This window comes from Podospora pseudocomata, chromosome 7 (genome assembly GCF_035222375.1).
Source record: "Podospora pseudocomata strain CBS 415.72m chromosome 7, whole genome shotgun sequence".
Classification (NCBI taxonomy): Eukaryota; Fungi; Ascomycota; class Sordariomycetes; order Sordariales; family Podosporaceae; genus Podospora; species Podospora pseudocomata.
The window spans coordinates 1,181,061-1,195,198 of NC_085891.1; the positions used below are offsets into that span (position 1 = coordinate 1,181,061).

Here is a 14,138-nt window from a genome sequence, read left to right on the forward strand (position 1 = left end):
ATGTATGGCAGTGCTGTGTTCCTCCAAGCCTGGAATTTTTTTCTGGACCCTGATGGACGGCAGCTGCATCCCACCAGAGCTAGCCTTATCGGCCACATATCATTGGCTGAAGCTATCTTATCGGATCCACTTTCCAAAATTTCTAGAGTTCAACTCTCGATTGTTGCGAAAGTCCATGAACAGAAGCAACGCCGTAATCAACAAGGCGATCGCTGTCGCAACCACTGATAGAAAATCGTGGTAGGCAACAGGCCTTCAATCCGATCACGACCCCCGTCTCCTTGCTTAAGGCACGCCTTAAATTCGCAGCAACAGGCGTCGCAATCGCAGCAACAGGCCTAGGACGAAAAACCAGACGCCTTCAATTTGCAGTTGAACGTCTTCAAGTTGCAACAACACGCCTACTATTGGCAGTTATAGGCGCTCTTAGATATAATGTCTTCCCTCCTGGAGCAGCTAAAGGCTGTTCAGGCCAACTCCCGCGTCATCCTTGACGGAAAGCTCGCCAAAGCCGCGCATTCAAAGTCCTTGATTTTCGAACCCCAGGCCGCCGCTAGCCAGACCTATGCCGACATCTACAGAGTAGCCCGCGAAGGCTTCGACGAGCTATGTTCGATCGACAGTCGATTCAGACCCTTCGCGGCCCATATTTTCAGCGAGGAAAGTCAGCAGGCCGACCGGACCCAGATGACGGCCGACGAAAACGCTACGCTTGACAGGCGTGTGGAATCATTTCTTCAGCTTGCGGCCGCCCGTCTCCAGCTCATGCCCGCTATCAAAGCCATCGAGTGGCTGATTCGAAGATTTAGGTGAATTTTCTCTTCTCTGCCTCCATGTTATGTATGATCGGGAGCTGACAGTTGAGCCTAGGATCCACGAGTTCAACACCCGGACGCTCATCACCTGTTTCCTTCCATTCCACACCATCCCAGTCTTTGTTACATTGCTCTCGATTCTCCCTAGCAACCTTCCCCACGAGTACCGGTTCTTGGACCCCTATATCCGGTCCTTGACGAACCCACCGATCGAGGTCATCGTTACGCAAGCGACAAACCACCGCGAATTGTTGACCGCGATATCAGAGTATACCCTCGATTTGGGCGACAAAAAGCACGACTATCATGCCGCAACAATGTTATGGTTCAGCGTCATGACGCAGTCTGTAAACGCCATGATCGACAAGGGGCGGTCTGGAAACAAGGCTATCCAGCTTGAGAACACCCAGAAGCTTCTTCAGCAGGTTACTCCAGCGTTGAGCAGAGGCATGATGATGAGACAAAGTCCGGAACTCCAAATGGCGAGTTACATGCCCGTTCTTGTCTTGGCCAGAAAGGGCCGTCTCAACGATGCTGCCCTCGCCGCTTTCATGGACCAACTTGTGGCTGGGTGGCAAAGCAAGACTGTTGATCAGGGTCTTCTCACATTGGCTTGCCTTGCCTACGCCCGCGCTGCAAAGCCCGTGACTTCGCGCGTTGCCAAGGCCCTTCTCAAAATCGACGATCTTGTGGGCAAGTTCAAGATGGTCAACCAGACGCAATGTGTGCGCAAGTTGGCCAATGGGACTGCGTTGGCTTTCGTGGATAGATTGTCGAAGAAGGGCAACTTCCGGGCTCTTCAAGGAGTCAAGGCCATCATTTTGGGCGGCTTCCTTGACCAGATGCAAGTGAAGGTCGTCTACAAGTCATTGCTTCTGGCAGCCCACAAGCTCAACGATGAGCTTGACCCACAGGGTACTATTCGCAAGGAGCTGGCTTCCACTCTCGTGAGCCTTTCGCAGCTCAAGGATAAGAATGGCGATGCTATCCGAGCGGCCATAGAGGAGGTCGATTTCAACATTGAGGAGCTTGAGCTCAAGCTTGGGGCAGCTATCCGCCCGAAGTTGACCATCGCTGAGGGATCAGATGATATGATGGAGGGCGTGGAGGCCATGGCAATTGAAGAAAGACCGAGTCTGGATGCCACGCTTCAGCAAGTTGAAAAGCTTCAGCCGTCCAAGACCTCTTGCTTGTCTCAGGAATCCGGCGTGTTTAACGACCTCTGCGCGGTATTCTTGTCTGCTGCGATCGAGCAAGTCGACCTTGAAAGATTTGATGCTGCCCCTGTTCTCAGCCGTGATCAGGCTCTCAACGATGCTTTTTACTTCAGCTTCTACATGCGGGTTTGGTGTGGCCCGCACCCAGCATTGGCCAAGGTGGTCGCTTTGGAAAGGGTCAAAAACCGCATCAAGGAGAGCGAATCCACCAAAACTGATCTGCAGGCCATTGCTCTTTACGCCGCTGTTGCCTTGGCTGATCCCTCGAAGAAGGTTCGTCGTGCTGCGGCAGATCTGATCGCTGTTCTCAAAGCCACTTTCAAGGCTTCCGAGGATGTTTGGGGCGCGAAGGACCTCTATGGTGCGAGTGGCGTCTCTATGGACTCTGCCGCTTTCAAGTGCCTACTTGATTCCGTTCTTGTTCCATCTTTGGAAGAAGCCGTCACCCATGAGGACCAGATTGGCATCATCATCTCTAGCGCTTTGGAGAACTCTAAACTGGGAGACAAGAAGACGAGACTGGCGATTTTCAAGTTTTTCTGCGCACACATCACAGAAACGCCATTGCTCACCGCCAAGCTCCGTTTGCTGGAGGGCATCAACAAGATCAAGAGCATCTCCGGCACATATAGAACCGAGCTATTGCTTGCTATGCTTCGTTCATGGGCTTCCCTTACCAGCACCGAGGCCGCCGAGCGTGCTGCTTTGGAGTCATTGGACGAGAAGGCACTGGATCTGGCAGCCGTTGGAACTGTTGTTCCAAGCCAGCACGACGGCCTGGATTTGCTTTTCCAGCTTATCAAGGATCCTCAGACAAGACCAACTCTTGTCGTTGCCATCTTCGAGCGCACCACAAAGATGTGGCCGACCATGAAGTCCCAGGCCAAGTTGTTGACTGCCAACGTCATGCTTGAACTTTCTCAGAGCTCTGGCCAGGATACTGCTGCGGTAGAGGCCGCTGGTTTCTTGAGAAATGTTGACTTGACCACGGATATTCTCCTGGCCTTTGTTGACTCTCTCCAGTACGAAGACACAAGGATGGCGACCGAGGTTCCCGCAAACAAGCGAAGACGTACCAGCACAGCAGCCCAGCCTGTGAGCTCCAACACGATCAGCCTAGAGGTTCAGAAGACTGTCAAGAAGATGAACTTTGTGCTTGAACTCGTCCAGGGTTCCAAGCCTGAGAACCACCCTGAGCTGCTCCCCAGTCTGTTCACGACTCTGTCGGACATCCATCATCTTCGCAAGCTGGTGGGCTCCGAGCTTGGATACATGCAAACTCTTGTTCTCAGCAGCATCGGCGCCATGATTCCTGCCTATGACACCAACAAGGACCTGACAATCGATGCTTCTGTTGGCTATGGTGATATCCTGGCTGCCTGCGTGCAAAATTCTTCGAGCACCCAGGTCACAAACGAGGCTCTCTTGGTTGTCGCCAGCCTGGCCCGCACAGCTCCCGATGTTGTGTTGCAGAGCGTTATGCCGATCTTCACCTTCATGGGTAGCTCGGTGCTCAGACAGGCTGACAACTACTCCCAGTCTGTTGTCAAGAAGACTGTTCAGCAGGTTATTCCTCCGCTGATTGCCACTTTCCGCAACAAGGGGCGGAATTTGGTTGCCAGCACCAAGGACCTTTTGGCCAGCTTTGTAACGGCCTACGAACATATCCCTCCCACTCGCAAGCGAGAGATTTTTATTTCGCTCGTTGAGAACCTTGGCCCGGATGACTTTTTGTTTGCTGTCCTTGCCATGTTCGTTGACAGGTACGGAGCTACGGATGAGATGTTCTCCTTCACGTCGTACATTATGAGCTGCTTCTCCGTCGAGATTCAGCTTCACTCTTTGATCAAGTTCTTGGATCTGGTCAGTGACATCTTCAAGCCCAAGCCCGCGCTCTCCAACAGCCTGATTGGCAACGACTCCGACGCGGACAAGACCGCGTTGAAGCAGCTTACCCTCCTCCCCCACCTTCTTTCCAACAGCCGCCTCAAGCAGGAAATCACGGCCTTGGCCGAAAGAGACGACATGGAATCCGTCAAGATTCGGGACTCGTATGCCAAACTCCTGGAGGGTATTCTCTCCATGGCCAGCAATCTCAAGGCCAAGAAGGCCCTCTACAGCCGCTGCGGTGATGCCTTGGCCAAGCTGCTTAGCCTGCTGTCCATTGCCGAGTTCATCAAGAGCGTGGATTCGTTGTTGGAGAGACCGGATATCGGCCTGCGCCGCAAGGTGTTGCAGGCCCTGGAGCTTCGCGTCGACAAGGAAAGTACGGGCGATCCCAAGTCCCGCGAGGCCCTGTTGGCTTTCTTGCCCCAGTTGACCGCTGTCATCCGGGAGTCGGACGACATGAACTACAAGCACACTGCTGTGACGTGTGTCGACAAGATTTCCGAGAAGTACGGCAAAAAGGACCTGGATGCTGTGGCTGCGGCTGCTCAGACCATAGCAGGGGACCACTGCCTTGGCCAGTCGTCTCAGGCTCTTCGGCTTATGGCGCTGTTGTGCTTGGCGTCGCTCGTTGATGTTCTTCAAGATGGCATTGTGCCTGTCCTTCCGGTTGCTATTCCCAAGACGCTAGGATACTTGGAGGAGAGCTTGTCGGGTGACAAGCCCAACACTGAGCTGCACAACGCTTCGTATGCCTTTGTGGCTGCGTTGGCTCAGCACATCCCCTACATGATCTCGGGTGCTTCCCTGGATAGGCTCCTGGCTTGCTCCAACGCCTCGGCCGTTGCCGATCTTGACGCCGAGTCTGCTCGTAACCGCTCTCACTGCCTGCAGCTTTTGGCCAAGCTGGTCGACCCCAAGGTCCTCTATACTGCTCTCAACAACAACTGGGCCACCGCCGCCAAGTCTGGTTTCGCCGCCATCACTGAATTCCTCGACATTCTCGGCCTGGCCCTTGACAAGCATGCTCGCCCGGCCGTGACCAAGAACATCAACATCCTCTTTGAAATCTTTACCAAGACGCTTGATCTCAGGAGAGTGGTGGCTACCGGCGAGATCAAGACCGAGCTCAGCGTGGAGCAGCTTGGGCAGATCGACAGCCTCATCATCCAGACCGCCCTCAAGATGATCTACAAGCTTCACGACGCCGTTTTCCGCCCCGTCTTTAGCAAGCTAGTCGAATGGGGCTGGTCTGGTCTCCCCAAGAGTGATGCCAGCGGTCGGACATTGAGGTTGGTGAGCTTGTACACCTTCCTCGACGCCTTTTTTGAGGCACTCAAGTCCATCATCACAAACTACGCTTCGTATATCGTCGACAGCGCGAGCAGCATCTTGTCTGGCACCAACTTTGCCAGGGAGAATGAAAAGCTCCTGTGGCAGCGTGTGGTTCGCACTTTGACAACATGCTTCAAGCACGACCAGGACGGCTTCTGGCAGGCGCCTTCGCATTACAATGCTGTCGCTCCGGTGTTGGTGGAGCAATTCTTGCATGCCGCCAACTTTGATGCTATGGAAGAGTTGATCCCTGCGGTGGTGGAGCTGGCTGCTGCGGTGGACTCGCAGGAGCATAGGAAGGAGTTAAATACGAGCTTGCTGAAGCACCTCGAGTCGCCGGTGGTGGCGGTGAGGTTGGCGGTGATTAGGTGCCAGCAGGGCTTGACAGAGAGGTTGGAGGAGGAGTGGTTGAGGGGGTTGGCGGAGATGCTGCCAAGGATTAGCGAGCTGCAGGATGATGAGGATGAGGGGGTTGAGAGGGAGAATGCGAGGTGGATTGTGGGGATTGAGGAGAAGTTGGGGGAGAGTTTGGATTCGATGTTGCAGTAGGGGGGTGAAATGGGGGTTGAGAGTGTGGAGTGTTTTGTGAATAGATGGAAAGCGCCGCTGGGTGTTGGTAATAGATTTTTTGAGTGTTGTATCTTTGGTTAAATGTGTTGTGACTGTTTGTATAGAAGTTTCATTATCAAATATGTGCCCGTGCCACCCCTGCACTATTTGCTACCCCTGAAATGCACTCACCCACCTAACCCAGCTTGTCCATCAGGGTCCACCACACCTCCCACATCCGCATCAATGTAAACAAAGAGATTCCATCTCTTATTTCGCCTTCCTTTTTATTCTGATCTAGAGTTGATGGGCGAGATGCAACCAAAATGAGCAGCACACCCTACTCCCCGCTCGACGGGATCAGCCACCCTTACTACCCCCCCGACGCCACCGTCCCCTTTTACACAGCCAACACAACCCCCTTGCTCACAATCCTCCTCTCCTTTGCGGGTCTCATATCCCTCTTCGTTTTGATATGTCTCACCCTCTCAAGATATGCCAACCCCAAGCTTCAGCAGTCCGATCTAGCCGTGATAGCCTGGTTCGCAGTTTGTATGTACCACCACCACCCCACCCCCCCCCCCCGCCTTCCCCTCCCAACCCAGCTAACCTCAACCCAGGCGGCTTCCTCCACCTCTTTTTCGAAGGTTACTTCGTCCTCAACCACAAAACCATACCCAGCTCCCAGTACCTCTTCGCGCAGCTCTGGAAAGAATACGGCCTGAGCGACTCCCGGTATCTAACCGCTGATCCATTCATGGTTTGGATCGAGACCCTCACCGTCGTACGTTGCCCCCCCCCCACCTCTTCCTTCTCCCATCATCCTCAACCGATTGTGCAATAGTTAATCTGGGGCCCCCTATCCCTTCTCACAATCTACCTCATCACCACAAACCAACACGCCCTCCGCCACATCACCCAGGTGGTGGTCTGCATCGGCCATTTGTACGGCGTTGCCCTCTACTATGGGACGTGTCACTACATCGAAAAGTACCGAGGCCTGCAGTACAGCAGGCCGGAGTGGGTTTACTACTGGGGGTACTATGCCGGCATGAACGCGCCTTGGGCGGTCGTGCCTGTTTTGTTGCTGTGGGGGAGCGTAAAGGAGATCAAGCGGGCTTTCAGAGCTGTTCAGGAAGATGATATTGCCAAGAAGGGCCTGTAAAACGTATGGGAGCCAATCGTGATATCTATTTAATCCATCGCCTGGGCCAAAACTTGCAAAATCAAACCCCAACAACAGTCCCGTCTAATCAATTGCGCTTGCCAAGCTGACCAATCATCCTCTACCTCTTAACCACCGTGCTGTATCACCCGGGTATATCTCTTTTTCCTCTCCCCCCCTAACGAACATACTTACTCATAAACCTCTTATGAAAATCCGACCTCAACAAATCATTAATAAACTCCTTCTTCTTCCCCTTCTCCTCCGTGCCCCTCGCCTGGTTCTTGAACACCACATCGTCATCCCACCGCCTCTTGATATTAAAATCCGCCCTCCCGCTGTTGTTGTTATTGAGAAGCGGGTTCCCCAGCGCAATATCCTTCTCCCTCTCCGCCTCCTCCGCAGCCAACCTCTCCTTCTCTTCCCGTTCCCGTTTCTCGGCCCTCTCCCTCCTCACTCTCTCTAATTCCCTCTGCAACTCGGCTTCCTCATCATCAGAATCCGAGTCTGAATCGCTGTCGTCGTCGTCATCTTCCTCGTCGTCTTCTTCGCTTGATGCGTCGCTGTCGTCGGCGTCTATGGAGCGGGTTTCTTCTAGTATGCGGCGGCGTTTGGATTCGGGGTCTTCTTGTTCTATCGATAGTGGTCGCTTGGATGAGGAGGAATTACTGGGGAGGGCTTGTTGTTCTGACTGACTGCCAGTCGACTGGCCGGGGATGGGAGCGCCCCTGAGCTTGGCGTAGTGAGCCGCCTCTGCGGCTTCAAGTTCGGCGCGGAGGTCGCGGGACTGGTGATCGGCGTCGCCTCCTTGGCCGGGTTGGCGGAATTTGAGCTGGGTGTAGGCTGGAAGGAGGCGTTGGTGGTAGGCGGGGCCGCGGAGGGCTTCTTTGCCGCGGGCCTTGGAAAAATAGTTAGCAGGGTGCTTGGTGAGGGTGGCTGAGAAAACGTACCGGGTCAAAGGTAGGGCGATGGGCTGTTGTCATTTTGGCGACTGGTTGGAGAATGTGATGGGGGTGATGCGACGACTGATGGACGAGTAATGGGGAGAGTTGGAGGATTGATTGATCGAAGATGGAGAGCCGTGAAAGCTGATGATGATGACGGGCAGGCAAGTTGCACCCCAGGAACGCGCCTTGACCGCCCGGCTTGGCGCTGCCTGGCAGAATCCACCAAAAAATTGGCGGAGATGGCTGGCAGAAAGCTGCCCCTCGACTTGCGACACAACATCCCCAATTCACAACCTTGATGACCTCGAATTAATTTCTGAAATACACATTTCCATAGAAGGCCAAAATGCCCAGAGAAGCAGAACCATCCCTCAACGAGAAGCAGTTCGTCCTGCAAGCCCTCCACGACAGCGTCCGCCTCGACGGCCGAGAGCTCGAACAATACCGGCCCTTGGAGCTCACCTTTGGCGACCAACATGGCGTCGCAGACGTCACACTAGGCAAGACGAGGTATTCCCCCCTCCCCACCTAACACAACCACCACTCCCCCTATGCTAACCCCCGTGCCAGAGTCCTCGCCAAAGCCTCAGCCGAACTAACAGTCCCCTACGCCGACCGCCCCCTCGACGGCATCTTCAACATCGCAACCGAGCTCTCCCCCATGACCTCCCCCGCCTTCGAAGTCAACCGCCCGACCGAGACAGAAGTCCTCATATCCCGCCTCCTCGAAAAGACGGTCCGCCGCTCCGGCGCCCTCGACACCGAGTCCCTCTGCCTCGTCGCCGGCCAAAAGTGCTGGTCCATCCGCGTGGACGTCCACGTCCTCTCCCACGACGGCAACCTCATCGACGCCGCCTGCTTCGCCGTCGTCGCCGCCCTCCGCCACTTCCGCAAGCCGGACACCAGCATGGAGGGCGGCGTCTTGACCGTCTACACCCCTGCCGAGAGGGAGCCGGTGCCCCTCAGCTGGCTGCACTCGCCGTTTTGCGTCACGTGGAGCTTCTTTGGGGAGGAGGGGGATGTCGCCGTTTTGGATGCGACGTGGATGGAGGAGCAGGTCAGGTCGGGGAGCTGCACCATCAGTCTGAACAAGCATGGCGAGATTTGCCAGATTGCAAAGCTGGGAGGGGTGCCGGTGGAGGCGGTCAGTTTGCTGCAATGCACAAACGTTGCGTTGGTAAAGGCAAAGGACATGTCGTCAAAACTGGACAGGTGGTTGGCCGAGGATGCGAGGAGGAGGGATAAGGGTGGGTTATTGGCCGAGTTATCGGCCGAGAATGATAGAGTACCGGATATGTGAGTGGGAGAGGGAAAAAGGGAAAATGGATAGATGTGTTAGATACCTTGTGAAATCAGAGATACCCACGGTCTTGCAGCCGATCATGATCACACAGATGCCGAGGCTGGGCTTAGCCAGGAAGAGAGTTTCGAGCAACACGCTCTGATATGATGTTCTTGATTGGCTTCTGCTGAGCCTTTGCTCCATTAATCATTAAGAAGGTTGTTGCTTTCGGCTTCTGTGGTTATCCAGAACCACGACCAAACCCCATGGCCTTTGGCCGAGAGCCTCATGTGTGCTTGCGAACATGGGAATCTTTCGGACCACTGCGCCATCGTGACCTTCATGTTTGACCTTGTCTGCCCCAGCGGTCATCTCCCTCAAACACAAGGCTAGCTGATATCCAATGCGAAATTCGCGCTCCCCTTTGTGACGTGGGAGGTATCGTTGCTGAGCTTTGGCTCCCCCAATAGTCATCGTCGCGGCGGGTATTGACTGGGCTCGGTTTGTTCCCGTCCAGCTCTTGACCGGGACTCCCATCTACCGTTCCAATTGTTCTTATCTTTGCTCATCATTCCATCCCCTCCATCCCCACCCCCCCCTTCCTCACCTCATAACAGGCGGCCTCCCCTCCCTATTCCACCTAACCCTACTCCTAACCCAATCCACCGCCTCCTTCACCCCAGTCCCCGTCAGCGCGCTCACCGGCAAAACCCTACTATCCCTGATACTCCCACTCTTCTCCCCCTCAAAAACCTTCTTGACCAACCCCTCCTTAATCCTCACCACCTCGACACAATCCTCCCGATCTTGCTTATTCGCCAACACCAGCAACGGCACCCCCTCCGTCTCGCTGTGATTCAGGACATCCTCCAACACAAGCCTGCACTCTTCTAATCTGCCGGTAGAGTCATGCTCCAGATTCCCATCCCCGATATCAGTCGAATCGATGATAAAAATAATCGCGTGGCAGGAGGCGTAGTAGGACTGCCAGAGCTTGCGCAAAGAGTGCTGACCGCCGACGTCCCAGATCTTGAGGTACATGTCTGGGAGAATAATGGTGGAGACGTTTTGGCCGACGGTGGGGACGGTTTTGAGGTTGGGGGCCGGGGCGGAGGCGGCGCCGTCGGGGTGGAAGATGGATTTTACTTGCTCGTGAAAGGTGGTCTTGCCTGCGTTGTCGAGGCCGAGGAGGAGGAGGGAGTATTCTTTGGGTAAGGGTTAGCTAACAAGGTGATGCGAGGTGGGAATCTGGAGTGCACGAACCCTCCTTTGAGGTTGCGAGGCGGTAGAGGCCTTTGGCTAGGTGGTACATTTTGCCTCTTTCGTTTCCTGTGTTTTTGACGTCGACTCTTGTTTTAGTTTTGTCAGTTATGTCGTGTCGCGTATGCTGCACGCAAGGGTCTGGGGTTCGTGGCTGTCAACAGTTCATGTGGAGGGGTTGACACAAGTCTGGGGAAAAGTTGGAGAACGCCCCCCAAGGGTCAGGGTTGTACGGGAAAGCATCTCTTAGCGTTTTCCCCTTCAACGGTCTGGGGTTCTTGGCATTAGATCCCCCTTACCTAACCCTTACCTAACCCTTAATATCGCTTCCCCAACTCCACCTTTCCCGGTCCCAATCGATATCACTTACATCACCACACACTCCTCCCCCAAATCTCACCCTCACCTTCACTTTCGTCAACCGAACTATCCCTCCAAACACCCCAAACTAGAAAATGAACCACCGCATCACCACAACAGCCCTGCGCCTGAGACCATCCCCATTCTTCCTGACAAGACCCAGACTCCTCAGCACAACAACCCCCAAAATGTCCAACAACCTCCCCACCCCCTCCTCCTGCTACGCAGACTTCTGCCTCATCCCCATCGGCACCCCCACGCCCTCGGTCGCAAAAGAAGTCGCCTCGGTCCAGTCCCTGATCAGGGACTCGGGCATAAAACACACAATGCACTCCGCCGGCACCACCCTCGAGGGCTCTTGGGACGACGTCTTTAGAGTCATCGGCCAGGCCCACTCCCTTGTTCACCAGAGCGGCATCGTGCGCGTCCAGACTAGTTTGAGGGTTGGGACGAGGTACGTCTGATTACTCACAGGTCATAAAAGTGAAGGTGGTGCTAATGCGAGAATAGAACGGATAAGAAGCAGACTGCAGAGGAAAAGGTCAAACGAGTGGAGGATATTCTCGCTGCTGGGAAGGAGTAACGGACCACAAGTGTGGGATGTGATGGTGAAGAGAACTGTATTGTTGTTGAAATGAAGAAACGACCTCAAACACTAGCAAGCCAACGATTATGGAGTAAAGTGGCTCTCTTGTATGCATTAAATGTCGACCATCATGATAAACCTCCTCTAATCTTCCCATACAACAAAAAGGGTTATGTGTCTCTAAGCCATGCATGCTAATGATCTGTATGATAATCCAAAGAATAACAGCAGTAAATCCCAACCCAAACGCCATCATCCATCATCCTCCCCAAATGCCCCCCTAAACCCCCGCAGCAGTAAAACTCAACAAACTCCCCACCGTCAACCCAGCAACCAAACACATGCCCATAAACCCCCCCGCCGCCTCCCTCTCCCACTCACCCACCCACTCCCCCGCCGCCATCATCGCACTACTCCCCAACCACCCACTCGTCAGCCCAAAAGGAAACTGCACCGCCACCAAATAAAACAAATCACTCTTCACCACCGCTCCCCGTCCCCCAATATTACACAAGAAATACAGCGGCAAAAACAGCCACCTCCCCATCGCAATCGCAAACAGCGCCTTTGGTCTGTGACGGAGCGAAAAGGGAAACATGGTCGCCACCCTCCCCGTCAAATCACCCAAGTTCCAGAAAAAAAACCCCAGGGGAATAAACGCCCCGGGAGCGTAGAGCTTCCCGTCCGAATCAGCGTTGTGGACAGACAGGATCTTTGCCGTAAACACGGGGAAAAACATGGCCACGGCAAAACACATAGACACGCTGACAGACACCCAGCGCAGTTTCCTAAACAGCGTTGACATGCTGACGTAGCGTCTGTTTGCCCTTTCGGCTTCCTCGATGGAAGTGACAGACTGGGAGAGGTCCTGCTGTTCTGCCAGCCGGCGCTCAACAATGCGGTTGTGTCTGTTTACCAGAGGCAGGAACGCCAAGAGGGTGATGCCAGAGATGATCACCGCGGTGAGGAAGTAGATGAACGCCGCGGTGCTGCTTTCTTGGGGGCCGTCGTCCTCGGCTGTTCTCCTTGCTGGGTCGAGAGCGGGCTCGGCAGGGGAGAAGGCCAGGTAGGATAGCATCTGGGTCAATGGAGGCAGGATACCAGCTACACCCTGCCCAGCCATGATTGCCTGTGTGTACTCTGTCCTGCCGAAACTAGCGGCAAAGGCAAAGGCGCCGTTCTGCATGAGCCCGGACGCCAAGGCGGTGATGCCTACCATCACGAGGAGAAAAGCAAAGTATGCGCCGGTCGAGGCATCGAGGAAGTGGCTTGTCGAGATGGTGAGGAGAGTAAAGACTGCCACATTGAGGAACAAGGCCGTGTTGATTCGAAATGGATAGCTCGCCGACGACTGCATGTTGGTCAAGACCAACATGGTGACCAGATTCGTAGTCGTTGAAACGGCAAGGATGGCCGACTGGGAGGTATCCTGCATCCATGGGTCGGATACGAATCGGCTTTGAAAGTACGGCGCCGCAGCAAGAAACATGTTCCTGCATCGCACAGCATCAGATCACGAACGTCATTGTCTCAACGGTCAACAGGGGAAGCATACCACGCCCACAGCATCGCCACGCCAATAAAGGCAAATATGGAGTACTCGATCCACGAAAACGGCGACTGCTCCTCATACACCTCCCCCTCTAGCGTTCCCGAGCGGGAGTCATCATCGTCGGAATCCGTCAACGGCGAGTACTCGTCTGGGTCGGCCTTTACAGGCGCAAACACATTCTTGAGGCGATCCATGTTCCGTGTGTGTCTTGGGTTCTGTCGTTGTACCGTACCACTTCCGACTGAATCGCCCGAGTCTCAGACACCTTCAAGTCAAGGGAGAGGCAATAGGAAAATAAGTCGTCCTCTCGGGGAGTTTTATCGCAAATCGCCCTGGTGGTTCTGCCTTGCCTTGACCCCTCTGTGACTCCCCCCCCACAGATACCAAGTTCCCGGAAACAAGTTGCGACTGGGCTGAAAAGGTCACCCCACTGTCGTACTGCCCGACGAGGTTGGTTTAGTCCAGAATAGGGAGGTTGATGGAAGTCTTCTCTCGCAGGGTTGGGGGTTGGCGCGCGCGCGCGCAACAAAGGCCGTTGAGTGTTCAACGGTAGATACAACCCTTAGTGTCTGCTCGTCATGGCTTTACCTAACTCTTTCCCCGCACACGAAAACAAAAAAAATCAAGAAAACAATAGGAACTAGATGTAGATCGTCATGCGCGCGCGACACAGAACGAAGGGCGTGGGCAGGCAGAATGGTAGAATGGTAGGATGAATGTCGGAGGGTGATGATGACGGTGAGTGGTCAGGGTCACACGTCAGATGCGCAGGTGTCGTCAATACACCCACAAGATAAGGCTAACGGCGCAAGGGTCGTCTTGGCGTGGAGAGCCCAGCTGCCGATAAGATATGAAACCGAACCGTTGGCCAATCACCGACCGCCGTAGAACATGCCAAGACTCTCCCCCAGATCTTGGAAGCACACGCCAGTGGAGGTTCGAAATGTGGGAGGTGGGAATCGCGTTTGTGAGGGCAGTGTAGATATAAACTACCTGTTGTCTTATCATCGTAGATCGGCTGACATTTTCCTGCCTCGTGGTGTTGCTTGCTAGGAACATCCCTTCCACGTTATCTGCTCAGGTGCCCGGCTGTTTGGATGGTGCTAAAATAGAGCGAAAAATGACTGGCTCCAGCTCCTCAACCCCAAGCCATTCTATTTTTGGTATCTCGACCGTTGACGAT

The 14,138-nt window shown here is 54.4% G+C and overlaps 7 protein-coding genes across 7 annotated transcripts; 4 read left to right on the forward strand and 3 right to left on the reverse strand.

The window, feature by feature from the left end:
- Window positions 1–58: 58 nt before the first annotated feature.
- UTP10 (snoRNA-binding rRNA-processing protein utp10) lies at window positions 59–5,803 on the forward strand (the record flags this gene model as incomplete). The annotated part of the gene is made up of 2 exons (XM_062893030.1): window positions 59–809; window positions 871–5,803. The coding sequence occupies exons 1-2, from the start codon at window positions 436–438 to the stop codon at window positions 5,801–5,803; spliced, it is 5,307 nt and encodes a 1,768-aa protein (XP_062739149.1). The 5' UTR covers window positions 59–435.
- A 326-nt stretch (window positions 5,804–6,129) lies between these two features.
- On the forward strand, window positions 6,130–7,079 carry QC762_701670 (uncharacterized protein; the record flags this gene model as incomplete). Its single annotated transcript, XM_062893029.1, has 3 exons — window positions 6,130–6,355; window positions 6,424–6,587; window positions 6,648–7,079. 3 exons carry the CDS (start codon window positions 6,130–6,132, stop codon window positions 6,966–6,968), a joined length of 711 nt encoding a protein of 236 aa, XP_062739150.1. The 3' UTR covers window positions 6,969–7,079.
- On the reverse strand, window positions 6,978–8,073 carry CWC15 (complexed with cef1p). The gene is made up of 2 exons (XM_062893028.1): window positions 7,919–8,073; window positions 6,978–7,866 (listed from the first exon to the last, which is right to left on the reverse strand). Exons 1-2 carry the CDS (start codon window positions 7,949–7,951, stop codon window positions 7,147–7,149), a joined length of 753 nt encoding a protein of 250 aa, XP_062739151.1. The 5' UTR covers window positions 7,952–8,073; the 3' UTR covers window positions 6,978–7,146.
- On the forward strand, window positions 8,010–9,760 carry QC762_701650 (uncharacterized protein). The gene is made up of 2 exons (XM_062893027.1): window positions 8,010–8,425; window positions 8,486–9,760. Exons 1-2 carry the CDS (start codon window positions 8,060–8,062, stop codon window positions 9,158–9,160), a joined length of 1,041 nt encoding a protein of 346 aa, XP_062739152.1. The 5' UTR covers window positions 8,010–8,059; the 3' UTR covers window positions 9,161–9,760.
- A 40-nt stretch (window positions 9,761–9,800) lies between these two features.
- ARL3 (ADP-ribosylation factor protein 3) lies at window positions 9,801–10,509 on the reverse strand (the record flags this gene model as incomplete). The annotated part of the gene is made up of 2 exons (XM_062893026.1): window positions 9,801–10,402; window positions 10,461–10,509. 2 exons carry the CDS (start codon window positions 10,507–10,509, stop codon window positions 9,801–9,803), a joined length of 651 nt encoding a protein of 216 aa, XP_062739153.1.
- Window positions 10,383–11,585, forward strand: ECM15 (UPF0045 protein M15). Its single transcript, XM_062893025.1, has 2 exons — window positions 10,383–11,271; window positions 11,328–11,585. The coding sequence occupies exons 1-2, from the start codon at window positions 10,913–10,915 to the stop codon at window positions 11,398–11,400; spliced, it is 432 nt and encodes a 143-aa protein (XP_062739154.1). The 5' UTR covers window positions 10,383–10,912; the 3' UTR covers window positions 11,401–11,585.
- Window positions 11,586–11,683: 98 nt separating this feature from the next.
- Window positions 11,684–13,880, reverse strand: QC762_701620 (uncharacterized protein; the record flags this gene model as incomplete). Its single annotated transcript, XM_062893024.1, has 2 exons — window positions 12,959–13,880; window positions 11,684–12,896 (listed from the first exon to the last, which is right to left on the reverse strand). Exons 1-2 carry the CDS (start codon window positions 13,147–13,149, stop codon window positions 11,684–11,686), a joined length of 1,404 nt encoding a protein of 467 aa, XP_062739155.1. The 5' UTR covers window positions 13,150–13,880.
- Window positions 13,881–14,138: the final 258 nt, after the last annotated feature.

Excerpts from the sequence above, each read along its gene's own strand:
- CWC15 (XM_062893028.1), bottom strand. The coding sequence starts at position 7,951 with ATGACAACAGCCCATCGCCCTACCTTTGACCCG. Across the intron at positions 7,867-7,918 it reads ATCGCCCTACCTTTGACCCG|GCCCGCGGCAAAGAAGCCCT; the intron begins GTACGTTTTCTC and ends TATTTTTCCAAG.
- QC762_701650 (XM_062893027.1), top strand. The coding sequence starts at position 8,060 with ATGATGATGACGGGCAGGCAAGTTGCACCCCAGGAACGCGCCTTGACC. Across the intron at positions 8,426-8,485 it reads GTCACACTAGGCAAGACGAG|AGTCCTCGCCAAAGCCTCAG; the intron begins GTATTCCCCCCT and ends CCCCCGTGCCAG.
- ECM15 (XM_062893025.1), top strand. The coding sequence starts at position 10,913 with ATGAACCACCGCATCACCACAACAGCCCTGCGCCTGAGACCATCCCCA. Across the intron at positions 11,272-11,327 it reads AGTTTGAGGGTTGGGACGAG|AACGGATAAGAAGCAGACTG; the intron begins GTACGTCTGATT and ends ATGCGAGAATAG.